Below are 25,826 nucleotides of genomic sequence, written 5' to 3' on the forward strand. Positions count from 1 at the left end.
TTGAAAATCTGGAATCTGAGGGTGCAAAAAAAACAAACAAACAAAAAAAATTATCAAAATATTGAGAAAATTGCCTTTAATGTTGTCCTAAGGAAGTTCTTAGCAATGCATATCACTAATCAAAAATGAAGTTTTGATATATTTACAGTAGGAAATTTACAAAATATCTTCAAGGAACATGATCTTTACTTAATATCCTAATGATTTTTGGCTTAAAAGAAAAATCGATAATTTTGACCCATACAATGTATTTTTGGCTATTGCTAAAAATATACCCCAGCGACTTATGACTTATGGTTTTGTGGTCCAGGGTCACATTTTTAAGATCTACCAAAGCATCACAAAACCAGTCATACGGGTCAGTTTTTGGAAATTGACATTTATTCATCATCTGCGAGCTGGAAATATAAACATTCCATTGATGTATGGTTTGTTAGGATACAACAATATTTGGCCGAGATACAACTATTTGAAAATCTGGAATCTGAGGGTGCAAAAAAAAACAAACAAACAAAAAAAATTATCAAAATATTGAGAAAATTGCCTTTAATGTTGTCCTAAGGAAGTTCTTAGCAATGCATACTACTAATCAAAAATGAAGTTTTGATATATTTACAGTAGGAAATTTACAAAATATCTTCAAGGAACATGATCTTTACTTAATATCCTAATGATTTTTGGCTTAAAAGAAAAATCGATAATTTTGACCCATACAATGTATTTTTGGCTATTGCTAAAAATATACCCCAGCGACTTATGACTTATGGTTTTGTGGTCCAGGGTCACATTTTTAAGATCTACCAAAGCATGATTTTTCAATGACGTCCTTGTCAGCCCACTTCTGCTTTTTTAATTACATAATTTCTTAGAACTAAAAAAAGAAGTTTGAGGGGAAAAAAGGAAAAGAAAAAAGAAAATTCCTGTAGGGTATAAAAAGTCCTAACAGTTTGAATAAAAAACAAAAAACAAACAAAAAAAACACATTCATGGTTGTGTGTGTCAAAGCTTACCGAGCTGCCTATCTAGGCAGAACTCTTGGGCATCCCTGCGCGCGCAGCGTTCTTGGGTGCCAAAAGTGTGCGGTCTGGATAGTCAGCACTGTGTGTTTGGAGTCACAGCCGGTGTGTTTGGCTTGGATGGGAGGGCACAGCGGCTCTCAAACTCCGCACACTTCCTGCTCTCGCTCAGTTCCATCACCAGTGAAGGCAACGGGAGAGCAGAGGAGGGATGGCGGAGAAGAGCCCTGACCCGAGCGGCTCGAGCGCTCGCAGGTGTCCCGCTCTTTCTCCCGGAGAGAGACTGCAGCCGTCTGCAAGCGGCTCGTCCAGATGGGTTCGTCTGAACGTCGGCGGCACGTACTTTCTCACGACGAGACAAACGCTGTGCAGAGACCCGAAGTCTTTCCTGTACCGCCTGTGCCAGGCCGACCCCGACCTCGACTCTGACAAGGTATTTATCATACCGCTAGCATGACAATAAACATTAGCCGCCACTTCGCTTATCTGGGCTTTAAACAGTTCGGCTAACCTGGAAAAACTCAAAATGACGGGTCTGTAGTGTTACATTTCGCTATATTTTCATATTGTAGCTAGACGGCTAGCTGGTAAAGTTACAGTGAATGGAGCTCCGCTTACTAGCTTAGCCTAACCGATAACACTTGATGCAGCGTTAGCTTGTTAGCCAAGTAAAGTCAGATCTAGTTAAAGAGGTCGTTTGCAGTATATTTTAAATAGCATCAGTTCGCTTAAGCCTGTAATGTTGCAATACGAGAACACCTCGTCTATAATGTTTTATTACGTTACTTGTCAAGTGCTAACTGAAGAACTTGATACTAGTGGTGTTCTCGCTAAACCACAAGTATTACAAACTACTAATGCTTGTCCAAGTAACCCCTTACTAGTCTTTGTTAGTAACCGTCTGTCTGGCTGGAAACCTCGAAACTAAGTGACTAGCTATTATCTGATTAAACTCTTTACGTATTGGTAACCCTTCACACGACTGTCTAAAAGCATTAGGAACTAATAATGATCAATACTTTTACAGCATTTATTGTATATTTATATGAACAATTGTATATTTTCACATTAGCTAACAATTCAAAATAATGTATGTTTGACAATTAACCAAGATTATTAAATGCTCATTGGTAGTTCATAATATCAAACACATTGTCTAATGCTATGCTATCTTATGTGAAGTGTTACCGAAATATAAAGTAGTTGTACTACTGTTTATCTGAATAAACCTAAGATATATTAACTGTTGTGTTAAAATGGTGTTCTAAACCAGTTAAAATATGAACTGTATTAATATTAGGGTTCTATATCTATCTATATCTAGGGTTACGTTTCTGGACGCTTTCCAAAAATCCCTGGAAGATTCCAAACAATTCTGGAAAGCTTCTGAAACTTGCTGGAAATTTTCCACGTTTTTGCAACCCTATTTAATATTAATTATCCTATTAAACAATAAAATACTTTTGCTAGTGTTTATCTGGAGTAAACGATAAAAAAACAATGGTGAGTTTACAGTAGGGAAATCATACAAGTTTATGTTTTTGTCATTTTTTAAATTAGTTTACATATTTAAGGTTTTCATTCCTATATTAAATTTGTTTAAAATTGCCAGCAAAATGGAAAATAACTAACTGAATAATGATGTGAATAACTCTATGAATAAATAACTATTTTAATACTTAAAACTCGCTATACTTGGGAGGAACTGATCCAGAATAGAATTGGCAACTGATTAAACTGGTTTAATTAGTGCTAATATATGTTATGCACCGGGTTTGATTATTTATCATGTCAAACAAGTATATTGGTCTTTTTAATAACTCGTCTAGTTTCTTCTTTGTGACAGAAGAAGTAATAGGGTTGCCTGGATGCTTTTAAACTTTTAAAGGTCAGTATGCATCATTTATTAGGGCAACGACAGTTGAAAGCCGCTAAAAAGACACCGAATTTCTTACAGTCAAAAATATTTCTTACAGTTAAAGAAGTTTTCGTTGCGTGATTGAACTGTAAAGTTTCACTTGCCAGTTACTTTAGTTTGAGCGTAAACATTGTGGAATAAAGCTCACTTTTCCGACCTGAGTATTGATCCGTGGTAATGATGTTGTGCTGGAGGTGGATCAGCGTCCCTATGGGCTCTGCAGCATGTATGTTAAATGTCAGCCACACGTTGTCTTAACAGACACTCTTCAGTACTGATACTGATCTAAACAAACTATCTGGTGAGCTGCTAAGCCTGATTTAATAACCCACATTTTAATAAATGATGTCTATTATGCTGAAATCCTTTGGAGACGAGTCTTGCGGTACTAACAATGCTCTTTCCTCATCCAGGATGAAACGGGTGCTTATTTGATAGACCGCGATCCCACTTATTTTGGTCCGGTGCTCAACTATCTGAGACATGGAAAGCTGGTGCTGAACCGAGGCCTAGCAGAGGAAGGTATGATGGGAATGCCATCAAGAACTGTAAGATATGTCTGAACATGCTGTTAGGTTTCTTCTGTTTTCTCACTGGCAGCTAAATTCAGCTGAAACTTGTTTGTGACATTAAGCCGTTTTGTGTATGATATGTGGTTTTTGATTCAATATTTCATCTGTTTCATCCGCCAGGCGTGCTGGAAGAGGCTGAATTCTACAATATCACTTCATTGATTAAACTGGTCAAAGACAAAATCAGGGAGATGGATTGTAAGACGGCGCAGGTACGTCAAATTGGGAACTTGAATGTAATTTTGATTTCTTTTTTTATTTATTTTACGATTGTTATGCTACTTCACATATCTAACAAAATTTTAAGTATATTATTAGAAAAATTGTATGTAAATCCTTAAAATATAGAAAAAGGGTTGTGCTGCAGGGGTATAAAAGTGTACTGTATATCTACTTGTGCTCATTGGAAACATGAAACTAACTCATAAATGTGACCCTGGAGCACAAAACCAATCATAAGTCGCTGGGGTATGTTTTTAGCAATAGCCAAAAAACATTGTTTGGGTCAAAATGATCAGTTTTTCTTTTATGCCCAAAATCATTAGGATATTAAGTAAAGATCATGTTTCATGAAGATATTTAGTCAATTTCCTACTATAAATATATTAAAACTTAATTTTTTATTAGTAATATGCATTGCTAAGGACATCATTTGGACAACTTTAAAGGAGATTTTTTTTGCACCCTCAGATTCCAGATTGGTCACAAAAAAAAAAAAAAAGAAGATATTTTAAAGTGTTCAAATGATTTAAAATAAAAAGCCTTAAGTGAAAAAAAAAAAAAAACTAAATTTTTAATGGTGTCACCCATAAATATGAAAGACTTTATTTATTAAACAGATTATTTACACATTTGTTCTGTTCATGTTTCATAAATGAGGCCCATGATTTCAAACATGTTAATCAGTCAGAAATATATGTAACTTGGGTGATTCTGCAGACCTTTCTTTTGCATAGGTTCATCTTCCACAGCACTTCCAGGTCCTTTCAAAATGTTCTTGCAGTATCCCGTGACAAATGTGTCCTCTGAAATCTGCCTTCTCAGCTTAATCTGATGACGTTTGTGGATCTGCAGGAATGGCAGTCATTTTACAGTTAAATCAGAGCACTGACAAAAAAAAAGCAAGAAAAGGTTTGCCTTGCCTCTTCATATAGTATTTTTCTGTCTTCTCATGCGTTTCCTCTTTCTTCAGCTCCCTGTGAAGCACGTCTACAGAGTCCTGCAGTGTCAGGAGGAGGAACTGACACAGATGGTCTCCACCATGTCAGATGGCTGGAAGTTTGAACAGGTGATTAGAGGATTACTCTCTTGTTTCAGCTTTTTAGGAAAACTAGAGTTTTATTTGGGGATGCACAATATACCGGTACAATATTGGTTACTGGCTGATATTACACACTTTTTATTTTTTTATACTATAGATTAAATATTCTACAGTCCAAGGCTCGGGGTCACTAAGATATTTGCAGTTATAAAATTACAGAAAAACTATATTTATTTTTTTAAAGGGCAATACTATCAATATCACTGTTTCTACAGAAAGTGCAACTGATTTTAGCAGTGTTGATGATAAAATGTTTCTTGAGCAGCAAATCAGCATATTAGCATGATTTCTGAAGATCATGTGACACTGAAGACTGGAGTAATGATGCTGAAAATTCAGCTTTGAAATCACAGGAATAAATTACATTTTAAAAGATATTACAATAGAGAACAGTTTTCTATTATTAGCAATATTACGGTTATCCTGAATTTTCGATTATATAAATGCGGCCTCATTAATCATAAGAATACCCCCCCCCCCCAAAAAACACACAAACACTTAACATTTAATAACACTTGATGACACCTGTAAAATGTCATCTCAAATCTCAATTTAATTTTAATATTTTTAATATTGTACATTAAAATGTTGTGATGCCTAAATTCACTTTTTTTTGGATGAAATATTTTCTAATTATAAAACCAGCCATTTATCAGTTGTTGCAGCTTAGTTGTGTATATATAAGTAATCATTCATTTATTTGAGCTTACAGCGGATTGGTTTGAGTTAGTGAACATTGTGCAATAGCTTGCAGCTTCTAGTGTGGACTGACTCCAGCTGTTGTGGTCATCAGTTGTGTCTGTTGTAGACAGGGTGTATCAACTTTGAGTAATATGCTGTTCTTTAAATATGATGGTTTGGACGTCTAAAGCCAGCGGTTTAAATGGTTGCTTCTGCTGCTTTCAGTGGTTAGAAGTTACTTACTGATTCAAATGTGGGGATGTTAATTTTACTACGCTTACACCAGTTTGCAAAACACTTTGTGTTCAGTGTGCTTTTTCTTTCTCCCAAAACATGTGAACTAAACCAGCTCAGGTTTATATACAATGACACCCATCCAATTTGAAGATTCAAAGCAAAGTCTGTGGCGAGTGGGGAAGTTTGCTGTCTTCATGTGGTGTGGAGATGGCATTAGTCAATCTATGAAGCGTGCAGTATAGGAGGGGTTTCCCCGGTGCAGGGAGTGAGGTGTGTGTGCACTCCTGACCTGCTTTTGGCTCGTACTGATGTGTTGCCTTATGTGGGCAGCAGTAAGGTGACAGAATGCCAGGCATTCCCTGTAAATGTACCTTTTAAAAACGCTGTGCGTAGAAATTTGCAATAGATAGTGTTGGGTTGTTGTTTCCATCAACATTACATGTTATCATCTATCATAAGTTGATTATTAGCCTTGATGCTGGCATGGCGTTAAAAAGTGAATACATAATAAGTTGATTATTTTTAAATTGTTAGATCGTTTGCTTTGACCTTAATGTGTCCTTAATTCATGTCCACAATTTAAAGGGATAGTTCACCCAAAAATGAAAATTCTGTCATTAATTACTCGCCCTCGTGTTGTTCCAAACCCGTAAGACCTTTGTTCATCTTCAGAACAAAAATTTTGATATTTTTGATGCATTCCGAGAGCTCTCTGACCCTCCCGCAGACAGCAAGGATCCTGCCACGATCAAGGCTCAGAAACGTAACAAGGACATCATCAAAATAATACGAAGCTACGAGAATATTTTTTGTGTGCAAAGAAAACAAAAATAACTTAATTCAACCATTTGTCTCCTATAGTGCCATTTTGGAGAGTATCACATACGTAAACAACGTTCTCTATGTCAGCAGCACCGTACACGGATAAGTTGTTTACACTTTGATCTGAACGTAAACAACGTATCCGTGAACATTGCAAAAAAGTGTATATCATGTTAGTATAGTGATATGTGATATTTGTTTTGATAAATGTGATGTTTGCCTTGAGGGTGCAGTCTGAAATCTTTAGCATTTGAGATCGATGATATCTAAGGGCATCTAGGAGCAGCGGAAGTTTTTCTTTTTGGAAGTTTGCTTTTCATTTGACTAGCATGCTAAATAGTGTTTGCCTTTATTTTTGCATATTCATGCTCGTGTGGTGGAAGGGTAAGGCACAGAAACAAAGTGAAGCTTTTACGCTTGGGGTGTTTGAGGGACAAGCTGTAATTTGTGGTGCGGTGGGCGGTTAGGTGCTCAAGTGAGTTCATCTGTAGTCAGTGGCAGGTGTGAGGAAGTGTCTGGGGTTCAACAGCCTGTGGTGAGTGAAGCATCTAAGGGAGAGTCTAGTGGCTCAGTCTAATCACTAACTAGAAACTGAAGAGACCGTAGCATCAGTACTCGAGTAGAGTCAATGATCGCCTTCCTGAGATGTTGATGCTCCTGTTCAGGGTCTAAACAAAAGATGGGTTTTACTGATTTTCTTCATCTCGCTTGCCCACTTGACTTTTTCCGTAATATTGCTCAATGCGACACAGTTATTGACAAGTCATCTTTCCCCCCCTTTTTCCCACCTCAAGCAAACACTCATGTTGTCATGATTAGAGTTTGTTTCTTTACATGAAAAGATAAACAAGTGACTTTCAAATTGCATTTTTTGCTTTGTGATATAATATAAATTTGTAATTCAGCATAATCAAATTAGCAGAAATAATATTCATATATGTGTGTGTGTGTGTGTGTGTATGTATGTGTGTATATACAGTGTGTGTGTGTATATATATATATATATATATATATGATCAAATGTGTTCATGCCTGAGTGTTTTGTTTCTCTGCATGCCGTGCAAACTGAGGAAGTGGAAATAGTTTTTTTTTCTCCAGTATTTCTTGGTGAGGCATCATTTACATATCACTTAAGCTGATAAGTAGGTCTCTGCTGAATGCTGAAGGCAGTGGCACTCGCTCGTTGTTGCTAGCAATCTCTGTTGCTAATGCTCAATTTGACGCATGCTGTCTGCCTGTACTCGTGCCTATTAGAAAGCCCCACAATTATATCCTCAGCTCATCTAGTCCGCTTTCTGATCCCAGGTAATGAAGGGAAACCTGCTCAATATTTAATGCTTCCCCATCAGATGCTGCAGCCACATGTTTAGCTTCTGAGAATAATCTATGGCTTCATTCGGCTCTGTTTCAGTAGCTCTGTGAGAGTGTAATGCTGTATCAGGTCAACAGGGGTTATGCAAAGTAATAAACATGTTGGGATGGTATCACCAAGGCATTGTTGTACGCTTCCTGTGAGGGCCTCACAAACGCTTGTACAAAGAAGCAAAGGCCTCACGTTTAGGGCTGGGTGATTATGGGCAAAAGTTTTCAGATTTTTAAAGATGTTTAGTGTACTTTTTTATATTTATTTGCTCTGCAAACATGCCTTAATGTTACATTTTCTTTTTCGATCAAACTGCCATTAGCCAAAAATGTTTACAGCAATAAGTAAAATTCTTCAAGGCTTCTTTTCCACACGGTTTCTTACAACATAAAGAGATTTAATTTAATGCAATATATATTATTAAGACATGTTGTAGATGTTGTTAACTGTAGCTGAAATAAAATAAGATTAAAGGGATAGTTCACCCAAAAATGAAATTTCTGTCGTTTACTCACCCTCATGTCGTTCCAAACCTGTATGAGTTGCTTTCTTATGTTGAACACAAAAGAAGATATTTTGAAGATTGCTGGTAATCAAACAGTTGGTGGTTGCCATTGACTTCCATAGTAGGAAAAAAAAATACTACGGAAGTCAATGGCAACCACCAACTGTGGTGAACTATCTCTTTAAGTTGTTTTAAATTGTGTTAGAATTAGTTTTATTAAAAGTTTACAACAATTACTTTTTAAAAGTAATAATGCCAAATAATAAACCTAAATCAAAGATGTTTGATTCTTCTTTACCATGCCAAATGTGTTTATTTTTTTTATTTTTTTAACCACACTTTTTAGTTAACTATAATATTTAGTTTGTATTGAATATTTTTGATTTAGGTTTATTATAGTTAACCAAAATGTTTAACTCATCTGAAACCATCTGGCATCATTACTTTTTAATTTTGGTTAACTTGATCTACTAAAATAACTATATAACATACATAAAATGAATAAAAGCTATATAGACATTTAAAAAAAAAAAAATTCAAATACATTCCTAAAACTTGAACTTGAATTAAAATTAAAACAGAAATGATAAAAACTAATTTAAAAATGAATAGAAATTATAATGGTATCATGACACTTAACAGATATATATATAAAAAAAGTATTTTATATACATTTCATTATATTTTGTTTTAAATGTTTGTTTACATTAATATTTAAATGAATGATTTTTTAAAAGATTTATTATATTGATATTTTTAAACCGTGCATAGTGATGTACAGCCATATTTACACTTTTTAAAGAAATTATATGTAAAACATGGAGGTGTTTGTCAACATTTAAGGGAATTCACTGTTGGAAGTGAGCTGTCCCTTATTTTCGTGATGGATTTTAAATCATATATTGAATATTTAATGGCTTTCCCTGTTTTATTTAGACATGCTCACTTTCATCATCCAATCCATCCATTAACAGTTGTTCCTCTCTTGCAGATTCTTCAAGAACAAGGCTCTCGAATGTGAAACAACTGTGTTTTATATCTTCGGGCAAAACAACACGCACCATATCACATCGAGAGAGAATTGTCAAGCGGAATGACAACCTATTTGGAATGGATGTTCTGTTTTGTTTTAGATTAATTGACACTTGTTTGTGCCTGCACAGTTACACCGGACTGTTGTTTCTTGACATCGGCGGATCTATCTGAATCGTTTGGTTTGAAAGGTAGGAATATGCATATCATTAGTAAGCTGAGCAAAGAGGGCCTCAATCACGCCTGCTCCAATCATGTCTACTCAGGGTCTCTTATCGACTTTCACAAAATATGTTTATCATGTCATTTGTGGACCAGTGAGCAATTTTGGTAAAATGGACAAAAAAAAAACCAACAACTTAAAACTGTATATTATGCCAGAGAGTTTAAAATTATAATTAAGAGAGTGGAGTTTTTAAAAAAAGTAAAAGATTACTACATTATTAAGGTGGATTGTATGTAACGTTGAAAGGTGAGGGACGGTGGATTTTTATTTCAGCGTGTTTGTAAGAACAGATGGGATTATGATTTGATTCGATTTTTTTTGACTCGCATAGTGTTCGTTTTTATACCAGAAGGGTGAAAGAACATCTGTAACAGTTTGCCTCGAAGTTTCCTCACGTTTTGTGAGGTTTTACTGTTGCTGCCTTGAGTTGGTTAAAAACAGAACAGAACAAGTTTGTCTTCCATCCCCACATTCATTCCACTTGGATTTTGGATAAACTGGAACTATTTTAAACGTTTTTGGGGGTGAAAAACACCTAACGCTGTTGACTTTGTGACAGAGCTAGATTTGGTTTAGTTGGAGAATTAAGGCGAAGCTGATTTGTTTTGGCAGTACCGTTTCGAACAACGCTTTATTTACATGACGGCGACTGTTAATTAGTGGCGTTGTAGGGCTTATTTTATTGACACTTTGGTAAGAGATGGAGACAGAACGGGCACTTCTAGAAGAGTGGAAAAAAAAATTCATACCTACATAGTTTAACACTGCAGTTCTTGATTTGCTTCGGTTCAACTATTTGAAAGTTGATTCCAAATATACATAATCCTGTAGTTTATTTAAAAACATTTCGACAATGTTGCCTTTAATGAACCTACACACTATCTGAATTTCATTTGGAATTGTGGTCAGGGAAATTACACATCACTTTGCTAGGCTTCAAGCATATCTATTTGACATCGTGTATATAGACTAAAGAGCATCATATTCAGTGCATGTCATTTTTCCTAATCCTCTCTCACACACACACAAAGGGCTTTTACTAGTGGTATACAAGCTATAATTTTTTGCAGAGATTCATCCGATCTCGTAATATTGCCTGATCGAGGCGAAGTTTACATGGCTAGTGTTTTATAAACAATAATACTACACGTTTACTTACCTTGACTATGTGACACCACATTCTAGTTTGGTTTCAAGACCTGTATGTTTACATATCCTCTCTGTTACCTAGTTAGTTAACGTCAACCTTGTGTCTTAGCAGCTAGAGAGGAGGTTTGGCTTCGTCTCGGCGGAGTGTTAAGTTGCTTGCTCACCGAGTCAGTGTCTCGTGGTGAAACGTGCCTCTGTTATGGCCTCCGAGGCTCCAGACAGCGCACTGAAAACACCCATCGTCCAGGCCGTGACACTGGAGAGTGATGGTCATCACTGTGTAGGGCGCTGCAGCCCTTAAACTCGCTTTTTTTTTTTTTTACGTCCTGCCTCCAAAATCTTGGTGGAGATAGTAGGATGCGCGCACTGATGCACCGAGCTCACTTGTCTTTATGTCTGCTGGACTTTGTCAGCCACGGTCTACATTTCAGTTGCCCGTTTACTTAAACTTGTTTCTTGGGCCCCGGTGAGTTCGCAGCTAGAGAGGAGGTTTGGCTTCGTCTCGGCGGAGTGTTAAGTTGCTTGCTCACCGAGTCAGTGTCTCGTGGTGAAACGTGCCTCTGTTATGGCCTCCGAGGCTCCAGACAGCGCACTGAAAACACCCATCGTCCAGGCCGTGACACTGGAGAGTGATGGTCATCACTGTGTAGGGCGCTGCAGCCCTTAAACTCGCTTTTTTTTTTTTACATCCTGCCTCCAAAATCTTGGTGGAGATAGTAGGATGCGCGCACTGATGCACCGAGCTCACTTGTCTTTATGTCTGCTGGACTTTGTCAGCCACGGTCTACATTTCAGTTGCCCGTTTACTTAAACTTGTTTCTTGGGCCCCGGTGAGTTCGTTTTTTTTTTTTCTTCTTCTCTGAGGCTGGTATCTCACCTCAGATTTTTTTCTCTCTCCATTTAAAGCGTGCAATCTGCAAAATGTATTTTGAAAACGGGCAAAAGCAGACTGAATTGTCTTTTGCTCCACTTTGTCACTGCTGTTCCTATAGTTATTATTATCCTATAACATGTTTTTGTATTTGTATTTTTTTTTATGCTTACAATTTGTGTATTCACATAGTATATTATATATGTAATTGCAAGTTACGACTGGGGAAAATGTATATGATGGTAATGCTAGAACCTGGTCAAACTAAATAAACACTTTTGAATTCTGAAACGTTTTTCTGTTTTTTTTTTTTTTTTCTTTCTTTTCTTTCTTGTTGAAATATACTGATATTCACCCTTTCTGCATTTTTAAATCAGGCTGAATGCAAAGAAATGTGTAATTCAAGTGTCTTTAGCTGTAGTTACACTACTAGCACAGCAGAGGGCATTTTTAGGCATTTCGGGGTTGGAACAATTGTGAGAACTTTGATCCTAAACCAGCTGTTTTCCTTTTTTTTTTTTTTTTGATGCCAAAATATGATTAAAATATAAAAGCAGTCATATATTTTAATCTGTAAAGAATAAAAAAAAAATATTCCAAAGTTTTAAGCGGTAAAAAAACTTTTAAGATGTTTTTGAAAAAAGTCTCTTATTCTCACCAAGGCTGCATTTATTTAATCAAAAATATATTTCAAAAAGATAAATTATTTTCTATTTGTATTTTAATATGTAATTTTGATCAGTTTAATAAATTGCCCTTAAATTTGAGGAAAATAAACTTTCTCAGATTAAATATTTAGATTAGCCTCTTTTTTTAGCCTTATTGTGACCCTGCTGAATAAAAATACTAATTCAATTTGTTTCCCCCCAAACTTTTGAATGTGTATCACGGTTTCCACAAAAATGTCAACATATATGATTATAATAAATATGTCTTAATTAGCATCTTAGAATGATTTCTGAAGGATCATGTGACACTGAGGACTGGAGTAATGATGCTGAAAATTCAGTTTTGAAATCACAGGAATAAATTACATTTTAAAATATATTAAAATGGAAAACTATTTTATTGCAATAATATTTCACTGTAATATTATTGATGTATACATCAAATATATTTCATATACATATGTATATACAGTATGTATATGTGAATTTTATTTGTGAATATAAATATTTACATTATAAATATTTTTGTTAATTCTTGAATGCAAAGTAAAAGTGCTTTTTTTTTTTTTTCCCAATATTTTTTTTTTTTTATTATTTTGTATTAAAGGGGTCATATGATGTTGCTAAAAAGAACATTATTTTGTGTGTTTGGTGTAATGAAATGTGTTTATGTGGTCCAAATTAATGGCATGATTTATAACCAGTCTTTAGAAGGTATTCTAAAACAACAACAAAGCCAAATTCAGTAAGTTTTAAACTTATTTAACCCCCCCATGGAACACCTTGTGGCCCCCTGGGGGTCCCAAGCCTTATTTTGTAAAAAAACAAACATAAAATGTACAATGTTAAATCACTTACAAATACTCATGCATAACAAACACTGAATTACGCTCATTACGCTGAACTGATTCTAATTTGTAGTGTCTTTTTCTATGTTTTTGATTGCACAAAACATTCTGCTCATGCATATCCAGGGAGCCTGTTGCAGGTGCACTTGTGCAATTTCCCATGATATTTCAACAAGCTGCGACACGCACTTGTGTATGTGTCTCTGCTTAACGGGGTGCGTGCTCTATTCAGCAGTATGGGAATGCCCTGTCCCTCCGATGAGTTACTGCACTTTGACTTAGCAACAAGCCAGCCAATCCCTCCGTACAACCTGCACCAAGCTCAGATTTCGACTGGCCTAAACGTCTGAAGTGATAGATTTGTTGGGGAGCTAAGCATTATTACTGAGAATTTGCCCAAACAGGACAGCCCTGTTGCATCTTAGCCTGATTCAAAGCCAGGTATGTAAGAAAAACAAGGCTTTTGTTTGCAAAGAAAGCTTTCCCTCATGAGATAGCATTCTGAATGCGCTAACATAACATATGTCTTTTTCATGAGAACTGTATTCATTTATCTCATGTCGTTCACATGAAAAGGCGATAAACGACTTGCCTTTGAAATAAAGGAGTAATTTTCTGCTTCTGATCTGGGATGACGTACGTTACGTGGTGCTTTGAGAATCCACAGAATTATCACAATCCACAGGGGAAGAAAGCAATAAAGATATAAATGAACAGTCATTAAAGGTCATGCATTTTTAAAATGTGTCCTATATTGAGCATCCCAGCTATTCTTTATTTCCATGCAGAAGAGAAGAGTTTTGTGTGTAGATGGAGTGTTATGCAGGATGGATGGGCTGCAGGGGAAGAGCAGAGAGCTTTCTGCCAGATAGAGATGCTGCTCTCATGTTACACCAGACCTCAGTCAAATGACCTTGAATGTGTAACAACTGGATCAGCCGTGGAGGCAGGCCAAAACCAATGCTTGATGGTTCACACTCAGTACTCTTCTACATGTATTTGAAATTCCAGAAATATAAATTTATAATTTTGAAAAAGTATATAAATATTTAAATCTAATTATCAACATCAGTCTACATGTTACAAATGACAGACAGAGAGATATATAGACAGACAGAGAGATAGACAGACAGACAGAGAGAGAGAGAGAGGGAGAGATAGAAAGACAACATAGATAGACAAGGCTGCCCTTTGAGCCACACTCTGTTTAACATTTATATAAATGAATTAGCCAAATAATTAAACAATTCGACTGCCCCCGGCCCAACCCTAACTGAATAAGAAATCAAATGTCTCCTCTTTGCAGATGATTTAGTCATTCTGTCAAAAACAATAGAGGGACTACAACAGCTCCTAGACATCATGGAGACATTCAGTCAAACATGGGCTCTTAAAATGAATCTAATGATTTTTCAAAAGAGACCCAGGTGTAAGGAAAATAAATACACTTTCAGAGCGGAAAACCAGGTCCTTCAACCCACCCATGAATACACCTATCTGGGACTAAAAATCAGCTCAACAGGGAACTTCAATCTGGCTGTGAAAGAACTGAAAGCAAAGGCACTGAGTCTTCTACGTGATCAAAAATACAATTCAGTATGAAATTCCAATTCAAACCTGGCTAAAAATCCTAAAAGCAATAATCGAACCAATCGCTCTTTATGGCAGTGAGATATGGGGACCCCTAAAAACCCAAAATTTGAAAGAAATTGAAATTATGCATACCCAAATCTGTAAAAGCATCTTAAAAGTTAACAGAGCAACCCCAAACAACGCGTGCAGAGCTGAATTAGGACAATACACATTATTAATTAATATTCAAAAGAGAGCTCTGAAATTCCACCAGCACCTGAAACGCAGTGATCCGAGCTCTTACCAGACTGAAGCCCTGCAGTGGCAGGAGCAGAACCTGCAGAAGAGGGCCCTTTTACAGCTGGTGCTCAAACTACACCCAACCAGCACAGCACAATCCGGCCCAAACAAATCACACAGTTGCCCAAAAAAAACAAAATTACATTGCCTATTGGAAAGATGCCACTAAATTACAAAAGAAGATGGAGCTGTATTTACACCTGAAAAGAGACTAGAAACCAGCAGAATATCTGAGCTGTGTAAAAGATCACAAATTAAGAAAGACACTGACAAAATACAGACTGAGTGATCACTGTATGGCTATAGAGAGAGGACGACACAGACAGAGATGGCAGCCGCGAGAACAGAGACTGTGTTCACTGTGCTCGCAGAAAGAGCTGGAAACAGAGGAACATTTCTTACTGCACTGGGATTACTATCACAACATTAGAGCTGCATATTTCCCCAAATTCAAACTAATTAAAGCACATTTTATGGCATTACCAAATACAGAAAAAATAAGTCACATTTTAGGGGAAGATTACAAAATGATCCCAACAGCAGCAAGATATGTATCAGCCTGTCACAAACTAAGACTGTCAGCCAGTGGACAAAACTGAAGCAAGAGCATTTCTTACATGTTGTACTGTTGTGCAAAGTTTTTTTTTTTTTTAAACAATGTCTTTAATATTTTTCTTGTGTCTTGTTTGTGGGGGAAAAAAGTACACATGTACTTATTTACTTAATTATTTTACATATCTATTGTTGTTTTGTTTATGTCTTATATAATTGTTTATTCATGTAATGGACAATGCTTTGGCAATACTGTGCAAGTCATGCCAATAAAGCTCATTTGAATTTGATAGACAGACAGATAGATAGACAGACATACAGACAGACAGATAGACAGATAGATAGACAGACAGATAGACAGACAGACAGACAGACAGAGAGACAGACAGACAGACAGACAGACAGACAGACAGACAGACAGAGAGATAGATAGACAGAGAGAGAGAGAGATATAGTCAGAGAGACAGAGATAGACAGACAGACAGAGAGATAGACAGACAGACAGAGAGAGAGAGAGATGTAGACAGACAGAGAGATAGACAGACAGATAGATAGATAGACAGACAGACAGACAGACAGACAGACAGACAGACACAGACAGAGAGATAGACAGACAGACAGAGAGATAGACAGACAGACAGATAGATAGATAGACAGACAGACAGATAGATAGATAGATAGACAGACAGATAGATAGACAGACAGACAGAGAGATATACAGACAGACAGACAGACAGACAGGCAGACAGAGATAGACAGACACAGACAGAGAGAGAGAGAGAGAGAGAGAGAGATAGTCTTAATAGCGACTTAAATTGCGAATTTAAATTATGCGCAAAATTAAAATATCACATAGGCTAAAACATTTGCGAATAAGCACCGTTTCCACCCAACAAGTCAAAGAGAACAAAATCGTCACTTCCTGGTATAGGCTATATATCACTATGAAAAGTAGGAGAAACCCTTGAATATAATAATTTTCATAGGCCTATATAATAAATTGCTTGCGCCTCAGAGCGAGCAGACGAAACTAAATAAATGCGGTCATTGCTTTCAGAGGTGGATGTTGCTGTTTTGGAACGCAGTCGTGTAACAGTTCTGGGAGGCAATTATACAGAAATACACTGATGACAGACTTTGCTCGGACATTTCAAAATGACCATACCATTTCAGATACTGAGGAACGAGAATGGTCCACTGGTTAGGTTTTGCCGTCCCATAGCGCAGTCACATGACTTTTTTGATGCGCATGGAGGAATTTCCTCGGCAAATGCGTTTCCATCTCCTTTTATTCGCATTAACCCTTTTTCGCACAAGTCAAAAACCACCTCAAGCGACCGTAAAAACTTTTTTTGCGAATTAAGGGATTTTTAATCGAAATTTGCCGTTTCCATCACTCGTTTCTGATGCGATACTTCAAAATGCGCATAAAAACAGGGTGATGGAAACATAGTATGTTAATCTAATTATATATACACGCATAGGCTACTGTGCAAAAGTCTTGAGACACTAGTATTTTCACCCAAAAAAAAAGGAGTCATAAAAGTCATTTATTTCTATCTTTTGCTTTCCAAACATTAATTTTGCCATTAATTGTAATAATCCAGTGAGATTTTTGTCTGACAACAGCCAGTGCTCCACACAGAGATCTGATCTGATCATCATCCAGTCTGTCTGGAATACATGAAGAAACAGAACAAACTGAGACAGACCCAATCCAGAAGAACTGTGGCAACGTCTCCAAGATGCTTAAGACCTACCTGCAAACTAAACTCTGCCCAAGTGCACCTACGACAAAAGCGGCTTTAAACGCAAAGGATGCTCACACCAAATGTTGATTTAATTTAGTTACTAGAAGTTAATTGATAAATAATTTTTGAAAGCATACTCACTTTTTTTTTTTTACAGCATTTTTACACAAGTAGAACTTTTCACAATACTGTAACTTTGCAGGAAGGTTTCCTCAAGCATCTTAGAGACATTGGATTGCCACAATTCTTGGCAGACCTTTGTCTTATTGACCAAGGGCGAGCAAGAACATAATGCTTTAGTATAAATAGCATACCCTTTTATTAATAAATAAATAAACAAAAAAAGATTTCAGAGCCTCTCACATGGATAACAGTCTTCACATTTAGTGTCCTCAGTCCTTTCATTGTCTTCTCCAATCTTTGCTGCAAAGCAAAAATAATCTTTGAAGGAAATTGTATTTAATGTTAAATCTTTCCCACAAAGTTTCTTAATGATTGCCCTCCTCAGAATGGATGAAAGTTGTGGCGTTTTTTTTTTTTAGTCTTTTAAATAGACTTTAATTATGTCACAGTCATAAACATGATTTACTTAGGGTGGATTAGTGTAATGTAGGACACTTTTTGCAATTTTGAATTGTGTATCATATTTCCATATGAAGCCAAAACAATAAATCAAAATCTTATATTGAAATCCCCAAGATGTTTCCTAACTAAATCAAGAAGACATTTCAGATATTGTTCTTAAAGGGGAAAGGTCACACATTTTAGTGCTCCTTGTGCCAAATCGTTTAAAGGGTTACTCCAGCCCAAAATTAAAATTTTGTCATTAATCACTTACCCCCATGTCGTTCCAAACCCGTAAAAGCTTCGTTCGTCTTCGGAACACAATTTAAACAAAGTGTTGTAAAAACCGGGAAGCTTGTGACTGTCACATTGACTGCCAAATAAATTACACAGTCAAGGTCCAGAAAAGTATGAAAGCCATCGTCAGAATAGTCCATCTGCCATCAGTGGTTCAACCGTAACGTTATGAAACGATGAGAATACTTTTTGTACGTGAAGAAAACAAAAATAACGACTTTATTCAACAATTCGTCTCCTCTGTGTCTCTCCGCATCACCGTAGCGCTATTTTGGAGAATATCCGCTGAATGCAAGCAGCGTACGCTCTTCTGTGTCAGCCGCGACACAAGGATACATTTTCTACGTGTATTTACGCTTTGGTTTGAAAGAAAACAGCGCATCCGTGTGTCGCAGCTGACACAGAAGAGCGTAGTGTAATTTACTTGGCAGTCAATGGAACAGTCACAAGCCAAAATATTTTAAATTGTGTTCCAAAGACGAACGAAGCTTACGGGTTTGGAACGACATGGGGGTAAGTGATTAATGACAATTTTTTCATTTTGGGGTGGAGTATCCCTTTAAGAATTTGTGAATTTTGTAATGTGGGACAGTGCGTGCTCAAATCTGGGACACTATGTTTTGTGTTAGAAATAGTTAATTTTTTTACAAAGTGTTGTGTTTGCTGTCTTCATCAGTTTGTCTAAAAACCTAGTACCCTATATGTTCATATGTGTAATGCTAACTACAACTATATAACACAGAAATCTTATACTATTTAAAGGAATTTATTTAAAAAAATGTCAGATTTCTAGCAGCAACAATAATAATAAATATATAATGAAGTCAAAAATATAAAATTGGACTAAATTAAGATAGCAAAATAATTTCATAAATGATTTTAAAAAGATACAAACTTTGGAACATGGAATGCCTATAAAACTGTTATTACACTTCTATACTCTGCACATGGTAAGAATATGGAACATGTATTTTCAAAAGCATGTGTTGAGCAAATTGTAATGGTAAAACACTCCATAACAGAAATTAGAAGTCCTGGCCGGTCATGGCCTTATCCCGGTCCAAGATCTTATCATCTTCTAGTCACACCATTTTTAATCTGGATCTTAAAACAAATAAAATTGCTGCATTATAAGCCCCAAAATTAACAAAATTACATGTATGGCATTTAACTTTCTTAATGCACATTTTATCAATTGAATAACATAGAATATCAGACTGTCCCACATTAGTCAAAATGTGCTGTCCCACTTTTGAAACATCCTTTTCTAAAGTGGGACAACAACGTTTGTATCAAATAGAAAATATTATTAACACATTTTAACAATATTATTGCAAAATTTGTTGTACAAATACATCACACATATAATTTGATAATAATTTAAAACATTGTTTTATTTATAACATACATTTTGTCTAAATCCTGTCACTGACCTTTGAGTGAACTTTACAAGAGGTACTTCCTGTTTGATGACTTTAATGGCCACATTTCTGACATCATTTCTAGAAAGTCGAGTGATTTCAATAACTTGACACCCCTGCTTGAATTCAGCACCATATCATGTTCACTTTAATGTTGTAAAAGAAGAGATAAACGCACTGAAGCTTAGGTGTCCCACATTACACTAATCCACCCTACTAGCCAGTTGCAGTTTTTCACCCATAATTCTTAATTTTTGAAGTTAATTTAATAGAATTAAAGATAATACAAATTGATAGCTATATTAGGCTATAATATGAGTGAAAGGAACACATTTCATGCTCGTTTAAAGTGGTCATATGATACTTTTTTAAAGATCATTATTTTGTGTATTTGGTGTAACAGAACATGTTGACATGCTTTAATGTTCAAAAAACACATTATTTTTCAAATACTGTACATTATTGTAGGTCCTCTATGCCCCGCCTCTCTCAAATGCTTCATTTTCTACAAAGTCCCTCCTTCCGACAAGTGCAGTCTGCTCTGATTGGCCAGCTGACCCAGTGCATTGTGATTGACCGAACACAGCAAGCACTCGTCGGAAATGTAACGCCCCTTACCATAATCGCAGCTTCATCTTTCAATATAAATGTAAAGTCAGGAAATAACGTCATTAGTTTTACCATCAGTTCAAGCCCGAAAGGGGAACAGACACAGTAATGATGCAGTACACAAGCCACGATTAAGACAGCTGACTCTACTGTGATGTGACCCTGTGTCTCTCTCTCTCACACACACACACACACGATGTGCAAAACCCCGCATTTGAACAGTAACTTGAGCCTTACTTGGGGACTGTGGAGGTACAAAACCGCTCAAGTAAACTGTTTTAAAACACTTTTTATGTTATTGTCGTGGACTGCTCACTGCTCAGTACGAAATCTAAGCACTACGACTCCCTAAAGGTTGAGGAGGACACCACAAATCCATGAACACCAGGACAGTAGCTACCAGAAACCGCTGCGGGGCTGTGACGTCACGGGCGCACCGCCGCCCTGCAGTGTGTCAGTGATTTTAGGACCTAAAGCGCTCACACCAGCGCTATCATTACTGTCGGAATCCCCCGGACACCAGAAGAAAACCGGGAACACGCGAAAACGTGATGCACGCCGATCTCTCGCTGGTTCGCGCGCATCTGCTGCTGTAGCGTCGGTCTCGCGCTGGACAGCGGTCGCTGCGACTGTTGGATATAAAATAGACAAACAAGCCGAAGCATCTCGGCTGAGCGCGAATGCATAATATTTAGCGGTCGGAGCGGAGCGTCATTGCCTGGGTGGAGTTGCAGTGCATCGCTCAATTATGCATGAAGTAGCGGCATCGGCTAGCGCACTAGCAGCGCAAGCTAACCACTGTCCCGTATTATGACAGTGATCTGCATGCCTACAGCGTCTGATCGCCACGCGTCGCGGTCAAGCGCGTTTGACTCTGATGCTGGTGCTAGATACGGTGGTCTCCGGTAGAAATAAACTTGCCCGTCATTTCATTGACATGGCAAACGGTTAGCCAGGGCAGGCCTAGCTAGCAAAAAATCACTTCACTGGATTCTAGACAGCATGCAAACCCTAACGGTTTGTTTTTAGAGGGTGCATCCAGTGAGCGAATAATACAGTGTGTTATAGATGCGCAGCGAGTAGATGGCTGCTAGTTAATAGCCGGGTTACTGCCAACTTGACAGGTTTTAATATCTGAAAAAAAGTGGCAGGCGTGCGCGTCTCACAATGCATTTTCTCAAGGCAACTTCGGATTGTGTCACTGAAGCAAACGCTTGGATAATAGAGGCACTGCCTCCGGCTAGCTAGCTCTCCGTGACTTTGCGAAGTAACAACATGCCAGATCTTGAGTGGATTTTATGCTCTAAATAAGCAGCCAGCGTTTGCACAGCGCTTTAGCAATTGTAGCTAGATTCTCGGCGGCCAGAGAGGGGATGCCCTAAACGCTCCAAACATGTCCAGCAAAGCTTCGGGCAAAGAGAAGAAGTCCGGCTTCAGCAAGAAGCTCTTCCGCCGGGGCTCGGTGCGCTCCGTGGGGAGTTTCATGAGCAGAGTCCTGAAGACTCTCTCCACGCTTTCTCATTTCGGATCGGAGCTGCACGCGCCCGAGGGCGACAAGGACGATGGGGGATTCACAGCCTTCAAGAACGAGGGCAAGGGATCCGTCGCGTCGGATGACAGCGACTGCGGGGGGTTTCTTGCCAGGGACAAAATCCCCGGAGTGGCCGGTTTGAAGAACCACGGCAATACGTGCTTCATGAACGCTATTCTGCAGTGCCTGAGCAACACGGAGCTGTTCGCCGAGTATCTGGCGCTGGAGCAGTACCGAGGCGACCAGACGGACGACGAGAAGCCCAAGACCAACGGGGTCGTGCAGAGGAAGGGCGGTCAGGACAGAGGAGAGGTGACCGAGCAGCTGTCGGGGCTGGTCCGAGCCCTGTGGACATTTGAGTACACGCCGCAGCACAGCCGCGACTTCAAAGTGAGTTCACGCCTGTCTGCTGTAACCAGGCATGAACGATTATCTACATTAACCGAAACGAGTCCTGAGAAATTGTATGACATCTCTAGGGATGTTTTGATGATTCTTTTGAGTCGGATCTTTTCAGTGAATCACTTTAGCCGCTTCACAATAGTCTTTCACGAGGTGGAATGAATCGGTTGCGCTGATTCATTGAACCGATAATCGGATATGCCAGATAAAGAATTCTTTATCCAAAATCCAAAAAACTTTTTGGAAACATACGTTTTAAAGTAAGTTGACATGGAGGAGTGTGGTTACGTCACCTGGGAATATATGTGACCCTGAAGCACAAAAGCAGTCTTAATTAGCACAGGTATATTTGTAGCATTAGCCAACAATACATTGTTGTATGCGTCAAATTGATTGATTTTTTATGCCAAAAATCATTAGGATATTAATTAAAGATCATGTTCCATGAATATATTTTGTATCGTAAATATATTAACACTTAATTTTTGATTAGTAATGTGCATTGCTAAGAATTTCATTTGGACAACTTTAAAGGTGATTTTCTCAGTACTTTGATTTATTTATTTATTTTTTTTGCACCCTCAGATTTCAGATTTTCAAAATAGTTGTATCTCAGCCAAATATTGTCCTATCCTAACAAACCGTACATCAATGGGAAGCTTATTTATTCACCTTTTTTTTTCTTCTTATGACTGGTTTTGAGGTCCAGGGTCACATTTTACCTATCTGCTGTAACCACGCATGAAAGATTATCTAACCCAAATGAGTCTTGAGAAATTACACTCATCTCTGTGACACCTCTAGGGATGTCTTGGTGTTTCTTTTGAGATGATTGGGGATTCTTGCATCAACTTTACAGCCAAGCTAGTTACATAATCACATTCCAGAATATAACCAATTTGATTCAGCCTTGGTTGAGCATAACCAAAAACAGAACAAAAAAATTAAAGCATCAAAATAAAATAAACTAAACCAGAAATAAAAATAAAATACAACAAAAAGGGCTTTTAAATGAAATTAAACAAATCCAAGAGAGAAGTCAACTTAAGGGATTTCTTGTTCTTAACACATTTTAAAGAGTTTCACCTAATTACACCATTGGATAAAGTTGGGTTTAGATTTAAACCATCTGCACTTGTGATTAAAAAAACTTACCAAAACATAAATTTAAAATCTTTGTTTTCAGGAAAACTACCTAACCTGACAACCTTCACATTGAGTGGTGGAAATTCAACATCCCCGCTTCACAAAAGTCGTTCACAAGTTGGAATGAATCGGTTTGAGCAGGTCAATGACTTGCTGATTCATTGAACTGAGAATCGGATATATAACGGGGAATTAGTAGTCTTGAGGTTTGAATAACTTATTGGAAACATACTTTTCGGAATGGTTTATTGAAATTTTACACAACATCTAACAAAAAGTTGATATAGCGTTTGATTTTTTTTAATGTAATAAAACACATAGTATGATATATATGGCACAGATAGTGATAATATGAAGCTCATGCTTAAGGAAAAAAACAACTAAATTTTGCCCAAACAGAGCAAAAATTGTTGCAGATGTTGTGATTTAGCCTTAATGGCCCAAAAGTAAGAAAAAGTTATATCTTGTTTATTAGTGAGATTTTTATAACAGTATACAAGACTACTTACATAAATGCATATAAATATCAGTTATCACTATATTTCGCCCAGTAAGGGTTAGTTTTATGATCAGAGCTCTGTAGCATGATCAAAGTGCAGGGAAAAGTATAATGCAATTGTGATTGAGAAATGCACAAATAAACATTACTCAAAAGCCTAATGATTTTTCTTAAAAATGTCAAGCAAACCTAAGTTTCTTCAGTCCAATAAATGTTAATCTTAAATGTTCATTCTTACATTAACTTCCTAAAAATCATTAAAGATTTCACAGCAAAAAGACACAACCCGTAGGTAGAAATATTGACAATTATACTAAAAGTATATACTAAATAAAAATTATGAACTATTAATCAGTCATCAAGGTTTGACCATGTTGATAGATTAGAGTCCTTAGTGAGTCATGTATCAAATATGATTCAGTAGGCTTTAAATGGTTAAAAACACATAAAAGTGAATCCATAAAAAGCACAGCTGTCAACACTGAATAGAAGTTTTCCATATCTGAAATTGCTTCTGTAGATTAGAAACATTCATGTCGAATTGTTCAAAAATTGACTAATACCCTGTGTGCGTTGTGGTAGAATGCTGTGTCCAGGAGTGCCATGCAGTATCGGGGAAATGCCCAACACGATGCCCAGGAGTTCCTTCTCTGGCTACTCGACCGTGTCCATGAAGACCTCAACCATCTTGTACACCCTAACATCAGAGCCTCTATAAAGGTATGGCTGATATCTCAGTGAACGGACACAGTTGGGTTTAATGACCGAATGTTTGGCTGTTTGGTCTAAGGATGTCACACAGTACGTTCACCTCTTAAGGTCAGCTGAATTAGGAGACCGTTAACCACTCTAGCTGTTTACAGAGGTTGCACAGAATGGCATTTGTATCAGCAGCTCCATAAAAACTTGGGATTTCAATCGTTTAAATAGCAAAACGGGAGAAGAGCCAAACGTGGCTGGATTTATAGAGCCATTCTGCCCTGGAATGGCAGCTAGGAGTTTCACATCAGACATTAGTCTGACAAAGATCAGGACAGAAGAGTTTAGGGCACTTAAATCCTCCCCTGTATCAAACGCATGGGACGTTAAGTCACATCCTATGGCCTGTTTGGAAGAGGGCTCGTTCGGTTTCTTTTTACAGCCTGTGGTGTCCTGGTCAGGGTCGGCCACTTGCATGCTCTCATGAGGTCATTCAGCTTGTCCGACTGATTTAGATGTACTTTGTGGTTTCTTGGAGTTTGTGCCGAGAAGCACGAGGCTGACAGTTTCCTGGCTGACAGACTGCGCTGCTCTGAAGAGCCAGATGCTTAGCTGGAATCTTAAACTTATAGAAGAATGCCAGTCTCTCAAATTATTAATCACTTACACTGTCACGGCAGTATATCAGGGTTTTATTTATTGACTCAAGCTCTACCTTACGGTGCAGCATAATCATATTCACCTTTAATCTGACTTCTGTCAGCAGTTCTTCTGTACGCTTGGATTGTGTAGATAGTAGTGCTGGGCGGTATACCAGTTCATACCGAATACCGGTGTTTATTTTTGTTATGATATTACTTTTTAAAATACCGCAAAAGTATGTCGCTTAAACAACGTTCGGAATGCCACACTGTTGCACTGTGGTGAGGGAACAGCTGTATGTGTTACTAAGCGTGAAAGTTCAGAAACTGAAGCTGTAGAACTAATAGAACGTGATGACACAGAAGAACTCATCCACAATATCCACATTGACCGCCACAAATATCCACCGCCCCCTGCCATCAGCTCCCGCGTCTCACACACACGAGCGCGAATTTAGCACTAGATTTAGCAACTTTCAGACCCTTTTAGTGGCTTTGTTTCATAGAAAATTCATACTGACAAACCTAGCGCCTTTTTTGGATAAACCTTAACTATGGTTCAGTTGGAAGATTTCGCCAGTGCTGTCCCGCGAACGCGAGGTCTGACTTTCCC

At 37.5% G+C, this 25,826-nt stretch overlaps 2 protein-coding genes and 1 long non-coding RNA gene across 5 annotated transcripts in view; all 3 read left to right on the top strand.

The window, feature by feature from the left end:
- The first annotated feature begins 972 nt into the window (after nt 1-972).
- LOC107550304 (BTB/POZ domain-containing protein KCTD5-like) lies at nt 973-4,961 on the top strand. The gene is made up of 5 exons (XM_016231572.1): nt 973-1,449; nt 3,348-3,456; nt 3,627-3,718; nt 4,699-4,869; nt 4,941-4,961. Exons 1-5 carry the CDS (start codon nt 1,228-1,230, stop codon nt 4,959-4,961), a joined length of 615 nt encoding a protein of 204 aa, XP_016087058.1. The 5' UTR covers nt 973-1,227.
- Nucleotides 4,962-9,254: 4,293 nt separating this feature from the next.
- On the top strand, nt 9,255-12,004 carry LOC107550317 (uncharacterized). The gene is made up of 2 exons (XR_001604648.1): nt 9,255-10,965; nt 11,332-12,004. It is a non-coding gene; the product is annotated as an uncharacterized lncRNA (long non-coding RNA).
- Nucleotides 12,005-20,612: 8,608 nt separating this feature from the next.
- Nucleotides 20,613-25,826, top strand: part of LOC107550315 (ubiquitin carboxyl-terminal hydrolase 31-like) — a 35,973-nt gene continuing 30,759 nt past the window's right edge. For all 3 annotated transcript variants that reach the window (XM_016231588.1, XM_016231589.1, XM_016231590.1), the window contains exons 1-2: nt 20,613-22,216; nt 24,456-24,593. In XM_016231588.1, coding sequence (XP_016087074.1) covers nt 21,689-22,216; nt 24,456-24,593 — 666 coding nt within the window. In that variant the 5' untranslated portion in view covers nt 20,613-21,688. The remainder of the gene's footprint in view (nt 22,217-24,455; nt 24,594-25,826) is intronic.

Source organism: Sinocyclocheilus grahami, unplaced genomic scaffold, assembly GCF_001515645.1.
Source record: "Sinocyclocheilus grahami isolate Dianchi unplaced genomic scaffold, SAMN03320097.WGS_v1.1 scaffold395.1, whole genome shotgun sequence".
In the NCBI taxonomy this organism is placed as follows: Eukaryota; Metazoa; Chordata; class Actinopteri; order Cypriniformes; family Cyprinidae; genus Sinocyclocheilus; species Sinocyclocheilus grahami.